The 25,371-nt window shown below is 36.2% G+C and overlaps 1 protein-coding gene across 4 annotated transcripts in view; it reads left to right on the top strand.

The window, feature by feature from the left end:
- The window catches only part of atg7 (ATG7 autophagy related 7 homolog (S. cerevisiae)), a 72,274-nt gene that overhangs the window by 13,274 nt on the left and 33,629 nt on the right, over window positions 1-25,371 (top strand). For all 4 annotated transcript variants that reach the window (XM_044121194.1, XM_044121193.1, XM_044121191.1 and 1 more), the window contains 6 exons: window positions 2,209-2,367; window positions 6,524-6,718; window positions 7,997-8,242; window positions 10,822-10,937; window positions 15,425-15,500; window positions 22,208-22,288. In XM_044121194.1, the coding sequence (XP_043977129.1) occupies window positions 2,209-2,367; window positions 6,524-6,718; window positions 7,997-8,242; window positions 10,822-10,937; window positions 15,425-15,500; window positions 22,208-22,288 (873 nt within the window). The remainder of the gene's footprint in view (window positions 1-2,208; window positions 2,368-6,523; window positions 6,719-7,996; window positions 8,243-10,821; window positions 10,938-15,424; window positions 15,501-22,207; window positions 22,289-25,371) is intronic.

Here is a 25,371-nt window from a genome sequence, read left to right as displayed (position 1 = left end):
AAACTTCATTTTGTAGATCGTCCGTGATCTCTTTTAAAGTGAAGACAGCACGTCAATATGTATTATGGTTTGTCCACAACTTCTTTCTAAGCGACCCAAAGTTTTTGATTTTGGAAAAATCAGAGTGTGAAAGCCGCTCCGCTATAATGAAGTGAGAGTCAGAGTGACATTTGACCCCAAATCATTTTTTAACTCGCCTCACGCCACAAATATTGCATGATTGGTATCAAACTTGGTCATGATGCCTGCTCCGGTCAAATGTTTTCAAAAATTATCTAGCGCTTACAGTTTTCTCTCCAGGTGCTTCAGAGCAAAGTCATGCGCCAGGGTAGCAGACAGATCTCACTGATTCACTTCCATGTATTTCTGATAAATTTCAGACCTTGGCACACACTTTTTTATCTCATCGCTGTTAATACTGTGAGTGAGGTAGAGATATGAATGGCAATGGGACCACGGATGGTCAACCTAGTGAATGCTTCAAACGGTTTTCGAATATGTATTACGGTTCCCGAGCAGGAAACAGTTGTTTGCAATGCTTTTTTAGTCAAACTGGCTGGCTCAAACAGAGAATTGTCTCCCTGGATGTCTCACTCACAGCTGGCAGAGAGGATTATTTACCATGGCAACGGAACCCAGAGCAGGGAGAGCTGCTGAGGACTACAAATCGCATCACTGTAGTTGAACTACTAGTTCAGTTAAAACAGAGGAGGACTGAGCTGGCCTTTAGAAAAACTTGCTGCTATGGGCTGTATATAACTAATTTAACCCTGTCACTGTTACACATGGGATGAGTCTAGCCCTTTGAAATGAAGCTTACTGAAAATTTCAAAATAAAAGCCCTTGAAAATTTTTACATCAGGTCATTGCTTTTTTGAGCGTTATATGACTGATTTAATCCAATGACTGTTACACATGGGATGACTTTGACCCTTTCAAATGAAGCTTAACAAAATTTCAAAATAAAAGCCTTGGGAATTTTTACATCATGTAATTGCTCTTTTGGCTTTATGTGACTGGTTTATCCAAAGCACTCTTACACATTGGATTAGTGTGGGCATTTAATATGAAGCTTACTGCAAATTTCAAAATAAACAGTGCACAGTAGGAAGTTGAATTGAATTTTAGGTGTAATGCAGAAACTGAAGGCATTTGTTATTATTTTTCATTCTTCTTCCTGCAGACTTGCAGAGTCATCAGTGGACCTGAACCTTAAGCTAATGAGATGGAGGCTGGTTCCTTCTTTGGACTTAAATAAGCTATTTTCTATTTTTCAGACTTATTAGCCATGTTTAGTATACTTAATGGAGTAAGTAAATGACAGTAAACATTCTAATGATACCCCACATGCTACTGAAAGTATTTATGCTTACATTAGCATATTTGCTCATTTTAGCTAATACACTTGCTTTATCATACTGAATGTTGCATGTCCAGCTTACTTAACATTCTTGTGATTCTCCACATGCTATTGATTACAAGCATTGATGGTAATTCTTAGCATCAGAACGCTGGGTCCAAACCGACGGGCACACTTTGGCAGGCCCCAGTTAAATTTCTTCAGGAATTTTCTAGTTTTCTACTTTTATTTTCACCCGACCCCCATCTCACATGCAGCTAATTTATTATTTGAACCGAGCACAATCTGAACAGAACAAAATTATTATTTTATTAATGCTAGTAAATAATATAATGGTATAATAACTTATACTAAATTATTGAACACTGGAAGTGATTTGTCTCTTGCTGGTGATTCACATCCGATTTGTATTTTAAAAAAATTCAGAATGAAAGCAAATGACAGATTAAAGGACTTCCAAATTCAGATTTTTCCACATCAGAGGTTGAAAGTACACATGGCTAAAAACAGTAACCTTTCTGTACTCCATCTATCGTACCTTGCTGATATTTGCTGAAAGTTTTGCTCTCTTTTGCTGAATGAACCAGATATTTATCAACATGTGGTAGAAGGTTCCCTTTAAGTAGCTTCTTCTTCTGGCTTTGCTTTAAACACCTTACTGTTTAACGGTTGACTGTAGTTAACTTCGTGTTTTCTCATCTCTGTTGTCAACACAAACCGAGCTTGGTATGGTGCAAAAAAGTTTGCAAAATTCTATTTTAATGTGGAAATGCTCTGCACGTCTAATGCCTGACAGAAAGTCCTGTTTTCTGATGTAGTTAAAGGATGAACTGTGTGTCTCTCTCTAGGGCTGGGGAGTCCGACACATCACGTTTGTTGACAATGCCAAGATCTCGTACTCCAATCCGGTTCGGCAGCCACTTTATGAGTTTGAAGACTGCCTCGGAGGAGGGAAATCAAAAGCTACAGCAGCTGTTGACCGTCTTACAAAAATCTTTCCGGGTGTGGTGAGTCAAACAGTAAAGATTCATGTCTGGGTTATAACCTACTATACAAGGTCAGCGTTTGTAAAATCTTTAAACAAATGGAAATATTTGTCATCTCGTAATTTTAGTAATTATGAGACTTTTTTTAGGCTCGTTCTACAAAAGACTCTGTTGCATAGAGCAAATTAATGGATAGTGCAGTAATTTAAATTTCTCCCTTGTTGAATGATCATATCTAAAGTGTCCAAAATGAGGAGAAAATGAGAAGCTGTTTTATCTGCATATTAATGGACCGGTTTCATTACTTTAGCAATTAATGACTGGCTCCACTGAGGGAGATATTTTGGTTGGATTAGCAAATGAAAAGGCAGCCAATAACTCAAAGACTGGCTCAGATTGGGTGCGATAGAGCTCACTCATTATTAAGCCTCTTGGAATTGCATGGACCATATGCATATTTATCATTTTTAATTATCTCTGTACACCTGTGTGCATTTTACAAGTTTGGTGATTGTAAACTGTGTTCCTAATGAAGCAGCTAATGCTCCGCTGTCTGTTATTACGTAATATATATTATCTGCTCTCAAAAATGTTCTTGTGTGTTCTTCTGACATGTGGCTGAAGTAATTTAATGCATTCAAGCCATAAACAACACATGTAGGTCAATTATCTAACAGCTTTAACTGTGTTTTTTTCTGATATTAGACACTCTCATTATTAAGCAAAACTCTGAAAAGATTTAGATAAGATTGTTGTCATTCTCTTAATTTTGTGAATTCAGACTCAGCTTTTTAAGCAAAATCAGCTTCGAGTTTTTAATCTTCCCAAATTTGAATGTCTCGTCATTCGTCTGCAGATTGTCTGAAATTACGCTGAACTCTGGCCTACACCTCGTTTGTATTGCAGTCACGACTGTGTAATTGTTTTTCCTGGTAATACAGTGGTCTGAGATAATAATGTCACCTGTGATGTGCTTTGTGAAATGCACACGCAAGCAGGTGTTGCCCCATCATGTTTATTTCCAAGCCGCCGTCTCTGTCCTTTTTTAATTTTCTTTTTCTCCTCTTCTTCTGGGGAAAAGAATAGGAAGCACAAAACTCTGCTCGTCTTCAGGCACAGCAGCTGAATCCTTGTGTTCCCTTTTTATTAAGGGTTTCTTCTTTCCTTTTCTCTTTTTTCATCGGATTGTTTTTCTACAAATACGGGAGCATCAGGTGCTGAAGGCACAGAGCTCCAGTAATTGAAGTGAGAAAATCTGGATCAGAAAAGGTCTTGTGTCAAAGGGAGCAGCAGGTTTTATATTTTGACCATGGTCAAAAAATGTCTGGGTAGCTGGTGGAGTTGCCAATATTTTGTGGTTTGGTTGATGGAGAAATCTTGTAATATTGGGTCATCATAAAGTCTTCGCTATAAACGTTTTCCACTCTGAAATGTAATTTTCTCTCTCGGCTGCAGGCTGGTGATATTTATTGGGGTTACTGGAATGTGATTACTGTCTGTACAGTGTGAGTTCACTGTACAGACAGTACAGTGACTGCTTAGCAACACTTACGTCAAAGTTAAATGCAAATGTAACATTTTGTTAGCAGCTCCCACTCTTGAAGTATGCTAAGAGAAGCCTGTGAAATCTACTGATTCAGTAAAAGCTGCTCTAATTATTAAAATATCTCACCTCATCCTTGGCCTTTTCTGTTTTTCATTTGAAATTGCTCTTGACATTTCCAATTCTTTCATGGTGACAAATCCAGACACAGTAATTCAGTGTTCGGAATGAACAAGCAGTGACTCGGCTTTTCTCTCTGGAATTTTATTTTCAGTCAAAACTGCTGACTTGTGCAAGAGAATCTAACACTCAGTGATGTGGCTTTTTTTAAACATTTTGGAGAAATGTGCAACAAGAAAAAATAGATGACAATGCTTATTTAAATCAACATTTACATTCTCTGGAATAATAATTACCATTTCTATACCCACTAGAATATGACATTAAATAAAATTTACTTAAAGGGTTTAGATTTTTTATCACAATTTTCAGAAGTGGCTAAAAGTCCTCAAAATAATAATCCAATTTTTTTATTTTATAATTTTGTTTGGAGGTTGTCAGTGTTGAAATGTTTTAGGTGTTTATTTTAATAAATCACAAATCTAGAATAAACGATTAGAAGCATTGCTCCTGATTGCAGCAACACAGTAGATTGCCTATCTTCCTTGTCTAAAATAACAAACAAAAATATATGAAATATAATATAGTTACAGAACAATAAATGGTTTTATAGATACTTTTAGTATGACTTAGGCTTTTTATACAATATTTCTTAATTTAGAAATATGTAGTCTCTTTGATAAACCATGTAATCAAAAGCTAAAACAGTTTCCTGTGTCCTTGGGGTTGTCAAAACTATAGTATTATGCTCTATGTGTTGGGGGGGAAAAAAAAAAAAACATTTTCAATGATCAAAAAAGAATAAGTTGGGCTGAATTGACCAACCTTGTTTGACTTTTGGTAGGAACTTCTTTTAACTTTTTGTTTCAATCAAACTACAAAAAAGCCAAAGCCTCAGAAGACGTCTGAAAAACCGCCTCAGGGAGAATTGCAATAAAAGGGTTCACTGGGGGCTGAAAGTACAGCAGTAGGTGGTACTCCTGAAGCTTTATAGAGTGCTCTAATTTGCCAAACTACTCGCACCGACTTTTCCACATGAAAAAATTAAATCTAACAGGTAGCTGTTGAGTGAAGCACTTTTTCTCTCAGTTATTATTTCCCATTATTCCTACACTTCTTGGTTTTTCTTTTTACAGTTGCAGTCTTTTTACATTCAGTCATATTTGGTGTCAGTGTCATTTGAGCTTATAGTGATTTAGTTGAGATGCTTTTTTTCCTCAGGTGGATTGATTATACAACATAAAACTACAGTGACAAAGAAAAAGAATTAGATACCCGTTTGATTTAATTTATTGTGTTTAATTTTTAATCTATACAGGATTTGACTTTTAAACGGTTTGCAGATTAACACCTGTTTGCGTGTTGATCTGCAAAGAACACGCAAAGAGAATTGCATCAGCAAAATAACAGGTGCAATCTAGTTAGTACCTTCATAAAAATCAGAAAGTTCAAAACTGGGAGGAAGAGTTGCAAACGTATTAACTTACCACCCGTAATGCAATTTATTAAGCTGGAACCACGTTGTGAGTGCTGTTTTGGTGTTTATAACTAGCACATTTGAAGAATGGGTGCAAAAATATCTGCGGCCACTGTGGCAAGAAGGAGGCATCGCTACAACAACAGAAAACATTGCTTGTGAAATATTTGGAACATTTAAGAAATATTGAATAAAAATATTAAATTGAAAGATGAGATATATCACCCAGCAATACCAATTTTGTGCTGCAGGATTAGCAAATAATCCCAGCGCACAGTTGAAGGTCTTTGGTTCGGATAAGAGTCCTTTTCTTGGTTGACTTTTTGTTGATCAGTTAAATTATAAACCTGAGTCTGCTTTGGATGGTGATGCTGGTGTTCTAGTAATTTCCAGTTTATGAGGAACTTGAACCTCTGTGGTTCCTGGGTTGTTCCTAAACCCCCTGATGGTGGCAGTTTGAGTCTCCTTCCTCATTCAACTTTTATGCTCCTGTAATTTGGAACAAAAAACAGCAAAAGTGCTGAAACAATGAGTTCCTCTTAATCAAAGCTAAAATCCATTTTCTTTGGGTTTTAGGCTTAGGCTCAGTTAATATGAGCTTTACGTTTTATCGATTAAAACTTAAATTATAGTTTTTACTTTCCTTATTATTTCACTGCAGTGTACCGCTTTTTAATTTTATTGTTTTATGTTTTCATCATTTAAAACACTTGTTACTGAAATATGCCATAGAAATAAAACTTCCTTCCATTGCCTTGCGAGGCAAGGCAAGACAATAGTCTTGCAAGACTACTGTCTTTGCAACAGTCTTGCAAAGACAAGACTATTGCATTTACATGCAGACATGCTATAAGGAGTCTTCACTTCACCTTGGATGTCCAAACCTAACAAGGCCACTAATTATGATTTCACTGTTCATTTTCCACTGACCACTCACTCTCTAATGCTGGCTATCACGTACTTGGCCTCTGTTTATACACACAGTCATTTCATCCAAGGCTTAATAAGATTGTCTCTGCTTTCATTTCCTCTTACAGAGCGCCGAAGGCTACAATATGAGCATCCCAATGCCTGGCCACCCAGTGAATTTCTCTCAGGCTACGCTTTCTCAGGCCCAGAAAGATGTGGTGCAGTTGGAGAAGCTTATTTCAGAACACGATGTGGTGTTTTTGCTCATGGACACAAGGGAGAGCCGCTGGCTGCCCACTGTTTTAGCTGCCAGCAAGAGAAAGGTAAGAAAGAAAAAGTGCAGCATGTGAAATGAACTCACACCAGTGGCTTTGGGTTGAAGCTCAGGAGCAATTAAAGCTCCATTTTATTTTACATACGAACAATGACTGACATAATGACGCGCATCGTCAAAGTGGACACCTGCAGTGGAGTACACTGAGCACATTATCATAATGCTTTCTGAGCCTTTTTGGCCACTTTTAACTCATTAGTGCGTATTGTACATTTGATGGGCGGCTTTCTTCCACCACCGTTGTCACAAGAAACAGCTGTTTACAGCACAAAGGTCTGACTAAGGGTTTTTCATAATAGAAAAACCCTTAGTCACCTTTTGTAAAAGGTATAGAAAGCCTTTTAGTATAAGAATTTACATTGGCTTCATGTCAGCAATGGCTCTTAAAAAATAAAACACCACTTGTGAACATGTTGTGAAAATTACATGTGAAAGCCTTTGTGAATTACCTTGGATTGACAATAAACCTATTATAAGCAAAATTGCGTTAAATGCAACATTGTAATTTCCTGGTTTGGTTGCAGCACTTCTATAATCACGTTATGCAGTAATTGATCAGGGTTTGTGACCATTACTTGCAGTATATAGATAGAGATTTTAGAAGAACAAAGGAAATTGTTGTTGTGACAGTCATTACTCTGCTTTTACTTACTCAACACTGAAGTGTGACTCATACTATTCCTTTTTCTTATTATTTACTATAATAAATCAAATCTATTGAGGATAAAGCCAGGAACTTGTGTTGCTCCTCCTATTTTGCTACACAGTGAAGTGTTTACTTTGCTGATTAGTTTTTTTTAATGGATGGATCATCTGAGCAGTCACTGGGCCTTTTGTGAGATGAGGCTGCTTTTTTTAATCAGCTCTTGTTATTTTAGGCAGTGCACATTATGATGCATTGCTTATGTTAACTATGTTAACTGATATGCTTTTTTTCCTGTAGTGTTGGTGTTTTAGATGACACTAAAAACCAGATCACTGGCACTGAACCAGGCACTGAATTTGTACACAGGCCAGAAATTGGATAAGTCATCAATAACTATTCGTTTTACCAACTTGGACAATTTATAAATCACAGAATAAAAACACCACAACTAATACTTTTTCAAATGCTTGCCTGACTTTTATAAGGTTTTCAATAAATAAGAAACAAGCTTCTTTTAATCTATATTTTCAAATTCTAATATCCAATATTTGTGTAAAATGTTCTTGTGTTTATTGAAAAAAAGACTTCTTAATAACCATGTCATCATCTTTCTCTCCTCAGCTCGTGGTGAATGCTGCTTTAGGCTTCGACACGTTTGTTGTAATGCGACATGGTCTAAAAAAACCTCCCATCAGTCAAAGTGTTTCCACGGCTACAGACTCCTCTACTTCCTGTTCCTCTGCTTCCTCATCATCTTCCACTCCGGCCGGAGCTGCGCCCGGTGTCCCAGGATCCTCTCTGTTCTCCAACATCCCAGGGCACAAGTTGGGCTGCTACTTCTGCAATGATGTTGTTGCTCCAGGAGATGTGAGAAAAGCTCTTAACATCCATGCAACCACCTCATAAAACACACATTGTGCAGCAGTGCACATGGTGTCTTGGAAAACTGGTCACATGGCTTGGACCTTTTCACATGTTGTCATGTAATAACCACAAACATCAATGTATTTAGTCAGGGTTTTACGCAATAGACCAACACAGCCAAAGTGGCATATAGGCCAAACAGTATTGCTAATATTGTTTGCCCTACATGCTTCATCCTGGATATGCAAACGCCATCACACAGTATAGTATGTTGATTACAGCAGCATGAACTGGTTTTTTCGTGGACCACCACCAGGAGAGGTGGTCAGGTTTTATAGGAAGATTACATAATTCCAGGGAAAATCCAGAAGAAAGCCGTTTAGAAGCTGCATAAAGCTCAAAACTTGGATGGAGGTTCGTCTTCCAGAAGAACATTAAACCTAAACAAACAGCCAGAGCTCTGGTGAAATGATTTAGATGTGTTATAAGTAACACAATTGCAATTGTTCTGATAACTCCCTGTACTCCAGCAGCAACGTACGTAAGAGAATTATTTATAATTATTTATTCTTACAACTCTCTATTATAAATCTGCTGGAGATAGAAAAGACAGATTGAATATCTTTAAACCAAACTGATCCACACTAATTTCAGTGCTTATTATTTTTTGCAGTTTCTATATAAGAGTTTATTTTTGTCCATCTAATTGTTTCCGCTTGCTTTAACCCTCCTATTATCTTCATTTCTGAGGTACAGCAATAATGTTCATGGGTCAATTTGACCCGGGGAGTGTTTAATCATACAATAGTGTCAGAAACCAAAATATGCCTCCAAAACATTTTTGTATCTGATTAACTCCAATACTAACCATTTCGATCAATATTTGTGCAATGATGTTTTTTTATTTCTCAGAAATTAAGGATCAATGACGACATTTACTCATTTACTCTTTTGAACATAAAAAAATGGAATTTACATTTTTTATGTCCACTAAAAAACAATAATTTCCTTGAAATTGATCTATGGTAAATTTTTTTATATTACACTTTTTTTTTTTCAATGGGTGATCTTTATAATTATACTTGAGACACACATACTGTTCAGGGTCAAATTGACCCGCTGATTAACAATTATACAGAGTATTTATGTTTCCCTCCACATCTGCTGAGTGTCACTCAGTGTGGGTGGAGTTTGTCCACGGGAAAAGAAAAGATTCTTGTCAAAAGTTGTATGAACACCTGCTTTCTCGCAGTTTCCTAGTGAAGTAAAGAGAATAGTGAGAAAGTGGGCTTGTGTGTGTCGCTGTTTGCATGTATGTGTGTGGTGTGTTGTGTTTGTGTGTGTGTGGTGAAATATGCTACAATGAATCATATAGAATTGGACATTTTTTAATCTTTTTTTGTACTTTAACTTGACTGCCGGGTCAAATAGACCCGAACAGTATCTATGTAAAAAGTAGATGCAGGGCGTGGTGCAAATGTGTAAAATGAATAAATTTTCAATTTATATGTAGAGGGCACCTATTAAGACAAATAGAAAAAGTTTCATGCAAAAACAATTCTTCGAACTACTTTTTAAAAATTTCTAAACTTTAAAACGGGTCAATTTTAAAGTTGACCCGTATAAAGTTTTATAATGGAACATAACAAGAAGGTTAAAGAAAAAAAATCACACATTTCTTCTTAACGTTCTGGCATAAAGTGGACCTAAATCAGCCTACATATATACTTTGGAAAAATCTTACTTTTTCCATCACCCACGTCCTGCTTTTGTCCTCTGACAGCCTTTGTTTTCACCCTTTTGTCTTATTTTTACCCTCCCACATTACCTTTTCACGTGAACATTGTTTGAGCTGCGTTCATCAGTTATGAAAGGCTAAAGCCATTTTCTAGAAACCTGCTTTATTCTTCTTTGGTTTCTACAAATACCTCCCCTCCGGTACAGATTATAGTAATATTATCATCAGAATTAGAGCCAGCGGACTGCTTTCACTGAAATTTACGTGTAGAAGAGTTTCAGTTTTGGGGAATGAATAGGGAACAAAATGTAATAATGTATTGCTGATACAAGTCGCTTTTGTTTTGTAATCTTCTGGCTATTATTACAAATATCTCATTACAGTGACACCAATCAGCCTTCATAAGGAAATGAAACAAGCCTCTGAATTCTAACAAGTTTTTCTTTCCATCTATTGCTGATCAACAGCATTTATAGCACAATTTCTACTTGATAAAGTGCAATTTTTGTAGACACTAATGGCTCATCTTTCCATCTGTTGACTGGAGAGACGACCCTGCAATCAATGAGGGGGACAAGTTAATGGTGCTGTTTATAAAAAACATGGTTGCATTAATAAAAGCCTTCTGAGATGGAAATGCAACAACGCTTGCCAGTGAGTCTCAACAACTTGTGATCTTGAATTTGCCCTCAGTGCTTTCAGACATGAGTGTCATGAAAAGGAGATTTTCTTTTACTCATAAACCATTTGGACTGGTGCTCTTATTCTTTACTTTAGCTGAATGTGTCAGGCATTATTTAAAATTATTGAGGTGATGTTTTTGTTCTTTATTTTTTGTGAATAGTCGACCAGGGATCGGACCTTGGATCAGCAGTGCACCGTCAGCAGACCAGGCCTTGCCATGATTGCTGGAGCTTTGGCTGTGGAGCTGATGGTGTCCATCCTACAGCACAGTGAAGGGTACATATTCAAACATTATTCTGAATGACTTGGTCTCTCTTGATTCTCTAATGGAAATATTTTTGTTAAGTGCAAAACAACTGCTCAGTAAATTCTAGAATTTAAATTATTGCAAGATTATCTCCATTTAATTAATTGTGCATATGACTTTATATGTGTTTTCTGAACTAATAAAACATATAAAATCATAATAGTGTTGGTTTATGGATAGAAAAAAAAAGGTTAATCCAGTAAAAGTGCTTTAGACTATGCCACATTCACCTGCTTGCACTTTCTAATGTGCATGCATTCATACACTGATTGGTATGTGACTTGGGATTAAGTCTTTTTCTCAGGGGCAGATTAACATGTGAGGGAGAAACGAAACTCCAGTCCAAAATCTTCTGATTGCAAAACACCAACTCTCCCCACTGAGCTGCAGTCACCCCATGGCAGTGCTCATTTTTAATGCTTTGATTATACAAAAGAATTCTCAGAATTTGACTTGCTGTTCGTGGTTACAGCCAATCAGTTTTGTGTGTTTCAAGTTCTTGTGCCCTCGTTTGCATAAATCAGAAATAAATTTGTTGTGGTTCAGATTTACACTTCAAAGCAGAATAAACATTGGCTCATAATCTTCATCAGGTTACATTTATTTTTGAGTTATTTGATTTTGTGTAATGCTTTTGGTAAATATCGCTCAATTCTTTGTAAATGAAGTGTTAAATATATTTATGTTTTTTTATGGTTTTTGTCTTATATTGAAGTCTAACCTGCTGTTAACTTAAATACAGAGATGCACCGAAATAGTTTATGCTCCAATTTTTTTATACAGGAAATCTACAGCATCCAAAGCTTCTCCTCAGTAAGCCATTTTAATTTCTTTGTAGTGCAGGTCCCTGATGTCCTGATATTCTGTCATCAAGCAGCCCATCACCCTCTAACTGAGCTGTCCTTTGGGAAGCTCCCAGATGGCTACTCTTGTTTTTATTCATGAAGCAAATCAGTAATTTCACTTGAGGGTTTGCCTCCCATTCCTCCCATTTGAGGGATGCATTTTTCTTCAAATAGTGCTCCATCTTCTCACTAAGCACCATGATACAGAGAAATAACAATCTGTACCTTTGCTTCTAATATCCTTTACATCTGAATGTGAAGTGAATGATGCACTTTTCAAGAAATTGTACAGATTACTGCCTTAGTAAGCAGCTCTTAGCACAGGGGTCTCAAACTCCAGTCCTCAGGCCCCACAGTCCTGCAGTTTTTAAATGTGCCACAGGTACAAAACACTGGAATGAAATGGCTTAATTACCTCCTCCTTGTGTAGATCAGTTCTCCAGAGCCTTGCTAATGACCAAATTATTCTATTCAGGACAGGTGTGATGCAGCAGAGGCACATCTAAAAGTTGCAGGACAGCGGCCCTCGAGGACTGGAGTTTGAGAGCCCTGCCTTAGCACAAGCAGCCGTTTGAATTTGAAGTGATCTTTGATCATCTTGTCTTATTGATGGAAGAGCACTACAGCTGATGTTTTACCATGCTGCAGGCATTTGTGTCACTACTGTTTTAGTTTTTCCCCCCCTTTTGACACCACGGTTCAGTGATCTCTTAAGTTCTCTTTGTGATCTGTGGTTGTTTGATATTTTCTGCACCTAGTTCATCCTTTTTTCAAAACGTTGAAGGAGATGTTTTTCTGCCTATTGAGTGTGTAGTCATGTGCACTGGTGTGTTTCTGTAAAAGAAAAGAGTTGTGGAAGTGTGTGTTTGTACGAAAGAGGCCACTTGCTGGGCAATTTTATCTTAGGGTGTTTTGAAATTCAGTATGCAGTTACACAGCTGTTCTTTCCTTCTGGAATGAAAAGCTTCAAGAGCAAAGATCAGAATGAGTTTTCTTATGCTGTCTTTGCTTTTAGAGGTATCTTGCTTCTGTCTTTACAGTAATATCTGCTTCTTTTAAGTTGGCACTCAATGCATGTTCTTTTTGTTGCATTTTAACCCGCTCATATTGTGCTTTTATCCCCAGAAGTCCCCAATAGCACATTTATTTATTTCTTAGTTCCGGGACGCACATAATTGGCACGTAGGTATTCAAGCAGTTTGACAGTCATTGACTTTGTAAAACCACTGTCAACTCAGTGTGAAATGTTAATAATTGTTGTTCACATGAAGAAAAGTTTTTTCAAACTGGGTAGGTTTACTCGTAGTCATGGAGCTTATACAAAAGCTCAAGTGTTCCTTCTGTCTGCATTTGAGATCTGAAAGCACAAATAAGCTCAGTGTCTTTTTGTACTCATGCCAAGTTTGAATTACATGTTGCTTTGTATTTGGCCAACATCTCAAAAGTGCAAAACGCTACCATGGAAAAGCATGTTGGGCTGAACAAGGAAACCTATACAGTTAAAACCAGATGTTTACATAAATTGACTGAAAAGGAACATAACCTTACTTTTAGAGGTTTTTTTTCTTGAATTTTTCAAAGTAAACATACAGTTTTCATAGTAGATTTTTCTTTTAGTCCACACAATGCTCTTTTTTTATGATCCCTTCTATTTTGTGAAGTACACCAGTCCCTATCAAAGCAAAAAAAAATCACAAAATGACTTTGCCGTTCCATACTTCGCAGCTGCTCCTTCGTGGGCGTGAATTGTTTTTTCCCTAATCAGCCTGGCCAGATTTGTCTATATTTGGAGATACTGAATGGTTTTTAGAACCCCCTTTAGGGACGTACAAGTCAAACTTTGGGTATTCCTCACAAGTTGTATGATTGTCAGCAGATTGCATTGTTGATTTATTTCAGCAGCAACATCTCAACCAACACTTTAGATCTGCAACTAGACTGTAAGTGTTGGTTTTTATCAGTTGTGGTGGAAGAATGCATGTATAGTCAACTGGACAGGCAAACCCACAATGAACAAATAAACTAAGAGATTTTAAAGAAACTGATTGCCCAACAGTATATGTGTAAAATAAGATCATCAGAGCGTCGCCCACTGCTTTTTGCACATTCACGACACGCAGACGCTTCCCCATTTCCCCCACATTATTCCTGCCTACGTTCACTCCCACTTAGTGAGGAACACAACGCCAATAGAAACACACCCATCTTGGCTAGAACTGGACCTGATATTAACTGGCTAGATGGAGAAGGGACTCTGAGATGATGTTTTTAGACTTCTAAGCTTCAAGCACTTCCAGTTTACTTTCATCAGAATACAAGAACATGTCTCCAAAAATGTATCTCTTTTTACTGCTGTGCATTTCCAATCAAGGTAATCAAGCTTTCTTTCTATGTTGCTTTCTGAGTAAAAGCTTCTTCCTTTCTGAGTGGGCTTCCAGTGCAGGTTATTTTGTCATTTTGCAGAGTGACACTCTTTTAACGCCTTCTGACAGCATTTCGACAATCTGTTTTGCTTTTGTTCTGGATTTTGATTTGCACATCTTGGAATTGCACCTAAAGATCCACCAGACTTGTGGAGGTCCACAGTTCTCCTCCTGAGTTCTCGCTGATTTATTATGTCACACAACGAAGCAATGTGTTTGTGGAGTTGCCTGATACAGCCATGAGTGGGCCTCCATTTAACGAAAATTCTGTGAATTAACCAATCAAATGCTTACAGAGTAATGGTGTCTTCATCTGAGACTTACCAAATTTAACTTGGTGTATGTAAATTTCTGATTTTGATAAAAATATTTTTAAAAATCCTGGCATTTAGCAAAATTTGTTAGTTCTATTTCATGATGACAATGACATTTTTATACACTATGCAAACATTTGGTTTGAATTGTTTGTGTGCACTTTTTAAATTCATGTTCTGATGGATTGTTCAAAATCAGATATTTCAGCCAAAAACTAATATTTTATATTCCTTTCTGATGGCTGAGAGCAATAGAATATAGAACCGCTGCATTGCGACAAGGTCATTGGGCAACATGATTTTTAAAAAAAGCAAACAACAAACGGCAGTGATGGATTATATAGCGCACTCTACTTGCAGCTTGTAGCTCATCTTCATGGACAACTGACACATAGAGGTTTGCTTTGCCTTTTCAAAAGTTCAGTTTTATTTAGAGATTTGTAAATATGAAAACAAAACTGTTTGGTCACTGGATATGACTTTCTTTGAAAAAAATTAAAAATAAAAACATTACCCTGAAAGTAGTTGTTTGAAATTTGTCTCAATGATCTGTCACAAATCTTACTATTTTTTAATTTATTCCTTTGAAATCCACTCACTTATTGTATTGCTTTACTTTTGGACTGTCATTTAAATATTTGAAGTTGAATTTGAATGGATTAAACTCACAATTTAGGCAATGGTTTTGTGAATTCAACAATGCATTCAGGATGCTTCTATATTTTTATGATTTTTCTTTCACAAACATTGGAGTTTCTGAGCTCAATGACTTTCTGTTATTCAGAGCTTATTATGTGTTTTTAAGTTTTATTTCTGGGAATGTTTAAGATTTTTGAAAACACACAAACTTACTGAGGGTATTTTCTATTTGTAGGGGCTACGCAGTGGCCAGCAGCAGTGACGACAGAATGAACGAACCACCCACGTCTCTCGGTCTTGTGCCTCATCAGGTTAGAGACACACAAACCCACTCACACTCATCCACTTTATTACTAGGACGAGAGAGCTCTGCTTTGAACAAGATGGATACATGTATAAAATCCTTGATTAGGCAGGATATAAAAGAGGAGTAATATATATAAAAAAAATCTTTTATTTGTCCATGTGTGGGTAAATCCAGCAGCAAAGTGGCAACCAAATGGAAACCACAAAGATGCACAGAAATGATGGCAACAACAGCTCAAATAAAATGGAAGATCCAAAATACAAGAAAATGTCATAGTTTTAAATAAACAGCAAATGCAGAATTTAATAAATGCTGCATTAAGATACTGTAAAAACTGAATAGACCAAAAGTGACCTGAATTAATTATTTGAACAAGTTTGCCGAAGAAGAGAAGAATGCACATCATGAATTTACATCCCTGAACAACATCAGCTGAAAACTGTAGCAATAACCTTGTTCACTCATTCTAAGTTTTAATGTTATTCATTTTGGTCTTTTAATGATGGATTTAAATTGTTCTTTGACAATACAATAAAATACTGCAGATTTTTGTAAATGTACACCAGGTCATCATTTAATGCAGCTCAAATGTAAATATGCACCCACATTATTATTTAGTTCAATGCTATTTACATGCTGTGTTTAGCTGTAAATAAGATTCTGGCATATTTCTAACTTGACATTCGACTCCTCTTGGAAGAACCATTGAAGCTCTTTTTTATAAAACCCAAAACAAATCAGTGAAAATGTAAATAAATCACTAACAACCTAGAATTAATCTGGAATTTTAAGGCTACGATGAGTGTCTATGAACTATACACACCACAAGTGTATGTAACAGTGAGAGTTTAACAATAATGAGACAAACCTTTTGTTCTTGATTATAAAATCAATGAAGTTTGTGCAATATATTTCAAAGTTATATTAATCTGTATATCCATCCATCCATCCATCCATCCATCCATCCATCCATCCATCCATCCATCCATCTTCTTCCGCTTATCCGGGGTTGGGTCGCGGGGGTAGCAGCTTCAGTAGGGAGTTGAAGTTGAAATACAGGTTGAAACAGCTGAATAAATTAATAAATTAAATATGAGATTGGCATATCTGACATGTATGTGTATAGACGTTGTTGAAGAAGCCAAAAATACTCATTAAGAAATTAAAACAGACTTTATTTTAGAGATAATTTATGTGTATACATTTTTCACCTGTGTGAGTGACATGCATATATCAGTATGTTTAAAATAAGAAGTAATTATCTTGTGTTACATTTTCAAAAGAAAAAGCTTTAATCTCCACTGAATAAAGTGAGAGACTGGATGGTGGTGAAACATGCTCTGTTCAGTCGAAACAGCGTATTTCTCTTAATATAACATCTTAATTAAAGCAACATGTTTCAATGTGGTACTCATTAGCATATTCACATTTGTCGGCCCTCATTATATTTTAACATTTTTCGTTCCTCGCAATGGACCCAATGTTGGGTCATTTCAATGGTTAGTTAAAATGTTATAAATAGAAAGATCAAACACAACTCTAGATTGTTAATGAGCCGACTCCTCGTGCCTCAAAGCCACAATGACTAAGACATGGAAGCCCATTTACTGACATTTTACTATGAAGTACAGCCTTCGGCGCCTTATCTAAAGCTACATTAGGCTTCGCACCGCAGGCAGCAGAAGCTTTTCTCTCTCTGCTCCCCTGAAACTTTCAGACAGTCGCAAAATTTACTCTCCCTACTTTCAAATCACAACTGAAAGCTAATCTGTTCCCATTAGGCTTTTTTTGTAATCTCTTGATTTGTTTTCTTTTTTTTTTCTATAAAATTGTTTTTCAGTATATATATGAATATCATTACTTGTTTTTTAATGAAAATCTTAAGTATCTGTCAATGTCCCAAATTAAAGTTAGATCATGGTTAAAAATTTACTAAATCCAACTGAGACTTGATAAAATATGCCAAGTCCTTTTACAGTGGTCCTGTTGCATATATTTATTCATGAGATTATTAACTAAAAAGCAAACAAATCACACACAAAAAACACCTCTTATAAATACCTTTATTTATTCTTGTTAGAATAAATAAAATGTATTAGTTAACCAAATACTGCATTCTGACTGGGATTCAGTATTTTATGTAACTGTACTGTAAAATGAGCCCAAAGCATCACACCCCCACCACCAAATTTGAAGACATGAGTCTTTGTGCTCATGTCTTCAAATTTTTTTCAAAAATGTCACAGAACTCATTTTCTCTTGCCTTGTTGTTTTTTTGTTTTGTTTTGTTTTTATTTTTTTCAAATGAGCAATGTTGTAAGTCTGTTCTTTTAGGAACATGCTGCCTTTCCAATGGCAGCTTTGCTATATTGCCAATAATTGAACGTCACCATTTACAATCACTAATATCTAAAGAACATAAGTAAGACTTTAATGTACATCTACTAATTTTACAAGAGTTCCTGCAGGCTGAGGTTTATCTGAACACAGTTTGTCCTTCAGTTGGTTAGCCCGGGTCTCTAAGTCTGAGCCAGGAGAGGATTTTGAAAAGTAAAAACTACTTATAAACTTGGTTTGTATGATTTGTCAAGTCTTTGCTTCAACCTTGGCTCTAATACAAACATTTTCCCTCTTTCTAGCACTAGAGTCTCGATATTGATTTAGTTTCATACATACTGATGACTGTTGAAGTGGCGCTATTAATGAACAGAGCCAAACGAGATTGAAGATCAAGAGAAGGACATTTAGAGTGACTGTGCTTGTCAGAATATACACACACATGCTCTTCTTTCCCTTCGGTCTGTTCAGGTATGCTATAAACTTGGTGGCTTGTATTTTGCGTTTCCGGTGTTAAAACGCAACATGAGTTTAATTTTAAATACACAATATTTTATATTGGTGCTTATCAGATAGTTTTTATTTCATATTTAGTCTTAAAAACAATGCATAGTTGAACAAAACAAACTAATAGCTCTCTTATTAATAAGAAGGAGCCTAAAAATTGGCTGAAATCATAATTAAATACTCAATACTGAGCCACTAAATAAGGAGATTGGATGATTTGGTGCCATCCAAACTATGTTCTTGGCTAACTCAGTGCTGCGTCTCACCAACTCCATTTGTATCATCATCATTATTCATCATCCTGGGAATATGAATCCCTGCCATTTGCTTTGACACCTTTGCTGCTCAGGGAGTTTTCTGCCAAATAACCCAAAGGAAAGTGGCTTGCAAATGCAACTGTGTGTGCAGATAGCGATGATTATTATCAAAAAGAAGAGGTGCCAAAAAATAACATGCCTGGGAGCGTCGCTGAGTAATCCTTGAGTATTAGAATATGTATTAAGCCTGACAAACTGTGAATATTCAGAAAAGGCTGCTTATTCTTTTTTTCTGTGGTGCCACAGTGACAGCTTGTGGCGGTTTTAGAAATTAAACACTGTTTATATCTCAAATTACAAATATTTTTAGTTCAGTTTTTCTTTTACTGCTTATCATTTTTTGCCACCGGTAGTTTGGAGCTTTTTTAAGTACCAGGTAACTGTTTAGCAACTGCAACTTCCTTTCAAATCTTGTTTTTCATCATGAATATTGCTTCCCATGTGTGGTTTGGTGGAGGTCATATTGATAAGCGAGAAAGCTGTTAGGAAATGGGCTTAGAAAACATACGGAGCCCAAATAAATGTGTCGTTTGTGATGTATCAGGAAGGTAACATCTCCGTTTTGAGCTGTCTTGTTCAGTCAGAACTCCATATCTACTGGAATGTGATTTCTAAATCACAATATCTGTCCAGTAACTGCTACTCAACAATATTTAAATCAGACAGATAGGCAAAAATAATTTAACTGAAAATATGTTTAAATAAATCAGATTAAATCTGGTTGGAGCTGAGAAAGCCATTCTCAGTAATAAGAAAATTAATTATCTTTAAGCTAACGTTTAGTTAGCTCGAAAAGTTGAATCTTTCCCAGCTGATGTACAGAACTGATTAAAAATTTTGTTTAACTCTCAATGTCTATCACTCCCACACTAGTAATTGAACTTAATTATTGATCAATGTTTGTCTGGTTTCCGTAAGTGGATCATTTTTATATTGATAAAAAGGTAGAAATCCAAATTCTTCTTTAGATTTATGTTTTGTGAACTACATAAATATGTATTTTGGCCCCAAGTGCCTTAGTCATTATAGCATCTTGCAAAATTATTCATACCTTTTGAACTTTTTGCATATTATAAAGTTCTAACCTCAAACTTAAAGGGATTATTGTGATTCTATGTGATAGATCAAGGCAAAGTATTGTATTTTGTGAAGAAGGTTTTTAAATAAAAACTTTTAACATCCTACAGTACAGTCCAGTGCAAGAAATGACCCTCAAAGTAATCTGATTAGTGAATGGTGTCTACTTGTCTCCAGTTTAGTCAATGTTTTATCCAGCCGTGAAGATCTCAGATGTTTGTAGGAGAATAAACAGCATAATGAAGAACCAGGAACACATCACACTAACCAGAGATGAAACTGAATGTAGGGTCAGCTTCTAAAAGTTTCTAAGCACTGAACATCTCATGGAACATTTACATAATTTACATAACATTTAATACATTTTGCATAAGTGGAAAGAGTTCAAATTCAACTTATGACTTATAAGTATGCTGAAGCCTACTTAACCAAAACATTCTTACTGCTTGAACCTTTTTAGACAGAGAATAGAGAAATAGCCAGGTGTCTCTACTTCACCTTCGGTCATGCAGTGGATGTGTGTCCAGTATGTGCCTTCTGTGAAGGCTCTGCAGGTTTACATATTTGAATTCTTATCCCACCCACCCATAAGTCTGACTAACTTGTCAGCTCACCCTTTCATCATTTATGACTTGTTTGCTCTGCAAACTCTCCTCTTAGAATAATACTGGATTTACTGACTGTTATTGCAGTCAAATTGACAGTGCTACAATCTTTTTTTTGTCATTGCTAATTTTCACCGAATGTGCCTTTGCAATACAAATGACCAGAAATGAATAGATGCAGAGGACAAGAAATTAATTAAAAATATTTTCAAGAAGGAGACTGTTGTTCAAATGTGATACGCTGATGTCTCTTCTGTATGCATCATACCAGTGACAATCACCAGTGCAGTACTGGTGATTACAAATAGCACAGATTTTACATCCTAATATTATTCACTTCAGTTCAGTTGAATAAAATTTACTCCATTAGTAGACTCAAAGAGGGATAAATTGGACATCATTCTATGCTTTGAAGAAACCAGGAGTCTCTCATTTAAACATTTTGAAGATTTTTCTTTCTTCTGTTTGATTTGGATGCTTGTTAATTTTTATTTTTTTTGTCGTCCTTGAATTTCATGATTCAGACAACCATGATCATGGTTAGACAAGAAGGAAAGAAGGAAAAGAAAGTAGAGAAGAGAAAGAAGCAGGCTCAAACATATTTACAACAGAGAAGCAGAATGTGTAGGTCGTCTTTGATATTTAAAAAGCATAACAGAAATATTCCAAAATTTAAATATGCCAACTGGCATTGGTTTATCTTGATATACTGCTTTAATAAAAGTTATTGGTGTATATCTAGATCATTATTAGACAAAGATAACCTGAGTAAGCCGTTCTAAAGTAGCAATTAGTCCTTTCAAGCCAAAGTCTGTCTTTAATATCTGTTTCTGCAACCAAGCAGCAACTGGAAATGCATCTTTTACAATATCCTGGAGGAATTTTGGCCTAATCTCCAGAACTATTTTATTGCAGCCAGATTTGAGGGGTAAAATCATGCAACAGCACTTCATTTGTATTTAACTATTAACTTTGACTAGACTGCTCCAAAGCCTTCAATTTATGCTCTATGTACAAGTGAACCTCCTGCAAATCACTGTTCCACATCCATTGTGTTATTTTTAGTTCACAGTTGTATTTACCTTGAAATGGTGCCACCTATTTAACTAAAGCTCCTCCTTAGAGCTTTAGTTAAGTTAACAAAATACCAAAATTATTTATTAATAATCTAATTTCTAATTCAAATAACTTTTTGCACTAGTTTATCATAAAAATCCATGTATGGAGCAAAAAAGAAAAGTCATGTTTTTTGTTCTTTGATTGCTATAAATGTTTTTTTTTTTTTTCAAAACTTAGCAATTAATCACATTAACAAAACACAACTTTAATTTCAATAGAGACAAAAGTAATTGTGATTTTGACATTTTCCCTGACCAAACAGCCCTGGTTGTATTTGTTTGAAATTGGATTTTCATACATCTGGCAAATGCTCCAGACGCTTACTATGCTAAGTCGATTAAACAGGAGTCGATTTACAGCACAGAAGATATTGGTTTTAATTATTAATAATAAAAGTATTTCATCTCTTCTTATTTTGTTATTTACTTTTAAAAAGATTATAGAAACTGGTACACTAAAAAGATTGCTGCTACTTATCTTTCCGCCACCAGAGGGAGCTCTCTTCCTTGCTGTAAAATACACAAAAAACCACATTCTCAAAAGTTTTTATATCAAGTCTGTCTTCACTACTTTACATTGTGTCATCATTGTGTTTTATTTTAATTGTAAGAAATAGCCATGGGAGAGGGGTGTTATTCCCAGATTCGAACATTTATTTTCTTGGCTTATCATAAAAAAAACTTAATTTTTCTCACATTTATTCCAACTGCCTCATATAGTTTGTGGTTTTTTTTTCCTTTATTCTACAGATCCGAGGCTTTCTGTCCAGGTTTGACAACGTGCTGCCTGCCAGCCTGGCCTTCGACAAATGCACTGCCTGCTCACCCGTTGTAAGTGGCACTGTTGGGTTTTCTTCTGTAACTCAAATTGTAAGGTTATTAAACATGGCTTAATGTAGAAATAAAAAATGAATTGTAGATGCAAAGATCCTGATATTTTTATCAGGTCACATTCTGTTACTATGGGACAACAATGTTTTGAAACACAAATTGCAGTCGTAGCAAAAATTGGAGGGGATTCCCAGCTCTCCCATTTCCACATTGTTAAGTCAGTGTAGCTGTGTTGAAATGTTGTTCCTTGAGGAATACTAAAGAGACGCACACAGGAAAGCTGGTAAAACCATCTGGTAACAATCAGGCAGCAGTTGCTCACTGATGTCAGAAAGTGTCGTACGCTCCCACCACTGCTGTGTGTGTATGTGTGAGTGTGTAGGAGTGAATGTGTGTAGATGGGTTGTAGAAGACTACAGATAGTCTAAATCTGCCAAATAGGGGTGGGAAAATTTACTCTTTGTGCTTTTTACTGTTTTACCATTGGTCTGTGTGGTTAGTTGTAAAAACGTGTGAGAGTTCTGCAAGTGGAATGGACAATTTAGAGACGGGGACGATTTAGAAAAAAGTCAGGAGAGAGTGATGGGTGGTGGTGGTGAGGTTGTTACAAGCAGAGGAAATGTAGTACTGAAAAAGGGTGTTGTGATGAGTAGAGGGCCGGTTTGCCTCTTTCTCTCCCCCAATTTCAATGCGCTCTTTGTGTCGATAAAGAGGTCATAAAGCCCCAGATCTATCACTTTCATGTGAAGACAGAGAGAAGCTAAGAAATGGAGGGGGGCAGGGAGTTGGCTCACTTCAGCTCCAAAACTTTTCTCCACCTACGCTTAGTGAAAAAAAAAAAAAAAAGGATGGCGTTCCAGCCTATCTTAAGGTGTCATGTTTCTGCCTGTGTGACTGATGAGATTATTTGGTCTGCACAGAGCTGCTCATATGGTCTGACAGGTTTTGGGTAGAAACTATAGGCAGAAATAATGGACATAAGTAAGACAGGACAGATCTTTTGGAAGGTGGGGATAAAGGTTTTTAAGTAAATATGTCTTAATCCCACCCACACATCTTCAGCCTCTCTCTGTTTTGCATTTGCTTATCTGCCTTTCACTCTTTTCTTTTCAGCCTACTCCAGTTTCACTTCTCCTTCGTCCCCTTTTCCTCGCTTCCTGCTCTTCCTCCCCCATATCTCTCCTCTCTTTTGTGTGCCCCTGTGTCCATATATCGGTGTGCTCCCTTTAATGGTGTTGGTGAGAGTGTGTGTGTTGGTCTTTGTCTTCACTCTGGATTTGTGTGTGTATTTCTGCTGCAGTCAGCTGTGTGCTGCCAGGTCACTATGGAAACAAAACAATTCGGCCTCTGTCTGGGCTGGAGCGGTTGCTGTAGAGTTGGGGCTTTTCATTCTGTTTGTGTGTGTATGTGTGTGTTTTCTAACTCTTGTGGGGCTGGAAGCCAATAAAACTACACGCCAAAGAGTAAATCACAGCTGACGTGGCATTGTCTAAAACCATGCCAGACATCTCTTACTACTGCTATTTGGACACAACAAAATGTGCCACTACTATTAATGGGAAGCTTTATTCTGCACAATGATTAGCATTTTTCTTTGGAAAAAATTCCTACACTTGATCTATGTGTATTTATAGTAAAAAAATACTATGTACCAATGGTATTGGTACATTAATACCAATGTAAGTTGAGCTCTATATTGAATCTTTGACTTTCTGATGCACCATCAAAGAGGTCGACTTCAGATCTAAAGCCTTTAGACATGTTTGCTGAAAGTTTTCAAAATACTTTTCCTACTTCCTGGTATAATTGAGAATGTGTCTCTCTTCTAAGAAAAATATTTTTAGGAAAAATAGTTTTTTTCTTCAACGCTAATATGACCACTCACTGTTCACATTTCAAATCAAGTATATTTTCAAAGATGTTACGTGAATGATCAGGGATTCCTGGAACACTTGAGAGCTGAACAGGTATTACAGCACTTTGCACCAATCGTTAAATAACTTAAATAAGAGAGTAGATATTGTTGTTGTTGAGCTCGTATGCCTTATTTATGCAATAATAGCAGCAAAAAAGCTTTTTTAATTGAAGATATTGCTTTTTGTGTCAATATTTGTTTTTTGATTAAACTGTGATTAGTTGTAATTAACTAACTATAGACATTAGTTGCCATTTTTAATAATGGCAATTAAAAAACATTAATCAAATACTACCACTAATTCAGACTTACATTATTAATAAGAAGACATGAGTCACTTGGTCATATTTGGCTATTAAAACTCATTATCAGTAATAACTCTTGGCTCAGGTTAAATATTACCTTCCTTTATAAAATAATTTGAGAAACTTTCTTGTGCTTTTATAGTCAGCATTAATTATAATGCTTTATGTATTTGCATAGACCATTAAGTTCTTAATTATTTGCAACTACTGAAGAGTACTAATACATTGCTTTAACGAGAAAAGGACAAATGAGATCATAAATCAACTCAAACTTGGCAGCTTCCTGTGTGTGACAAAGCAGATGATCCCCAACATAAAAACATGGTTGAACATGAATAATCTAGCACCGCAGAAAATTCAATATCTTCCATTCAAATTATATTTTGTGTTTGTCTGGCATGCGTGTTGGAACATGAGGGTACATAAGTCATGTACTTCACCATGTGGAGTTCACCCCACCTACCAGGCAGGTGCATGGAAGAAAATAAGAAATATGATGATCAAACACTGAGTGCTGGCTAATAATCTTTAATGCATCTACAAAGTATTGTCACTGTTATAGATATTTGCTTACTTTTATGACTCAGTAGCAGATGCTCTACCAGCTGCTTGTAATACTATCACTCTTCTTGTGAATCCACCATATATATCATTTTGTGGTGTTTCGTGTAGACACAGCCCCTTGGAAATAAATTCACAAACCACCTGTTGCAGATGTATCAAATTTGTTGGTCCTTCTGAGGACTTTGTGCTTTACTGTTTTTGCCCAAAGATGTTAAATCCCATATTATTGTGCAGAATGACTTGATCACTAAATCATCAAAGGAAATCTGTGTGCTTATCTATGGCTTCATCAGCGACAT

This window comes from Gambusia affinis, linkage group LG07 (assembly GCF_019740435.1).
Source record: "Gambusia affinis linkage group LG07, SWU_Gaff_1.0, whole genome shotgun sequence".
Classification (NCBI taxonomy): Eukaryota; Metazoa; Chordata; class Actinopteri; order Cyprinodontiformes; family Poeciliidae; genus Gambusia; species Gambusia affinis.
Note: the sequence above shows the minus strand (reverse complement) of the source record. Positions and strands in the feature narration are given on the sequence as shown.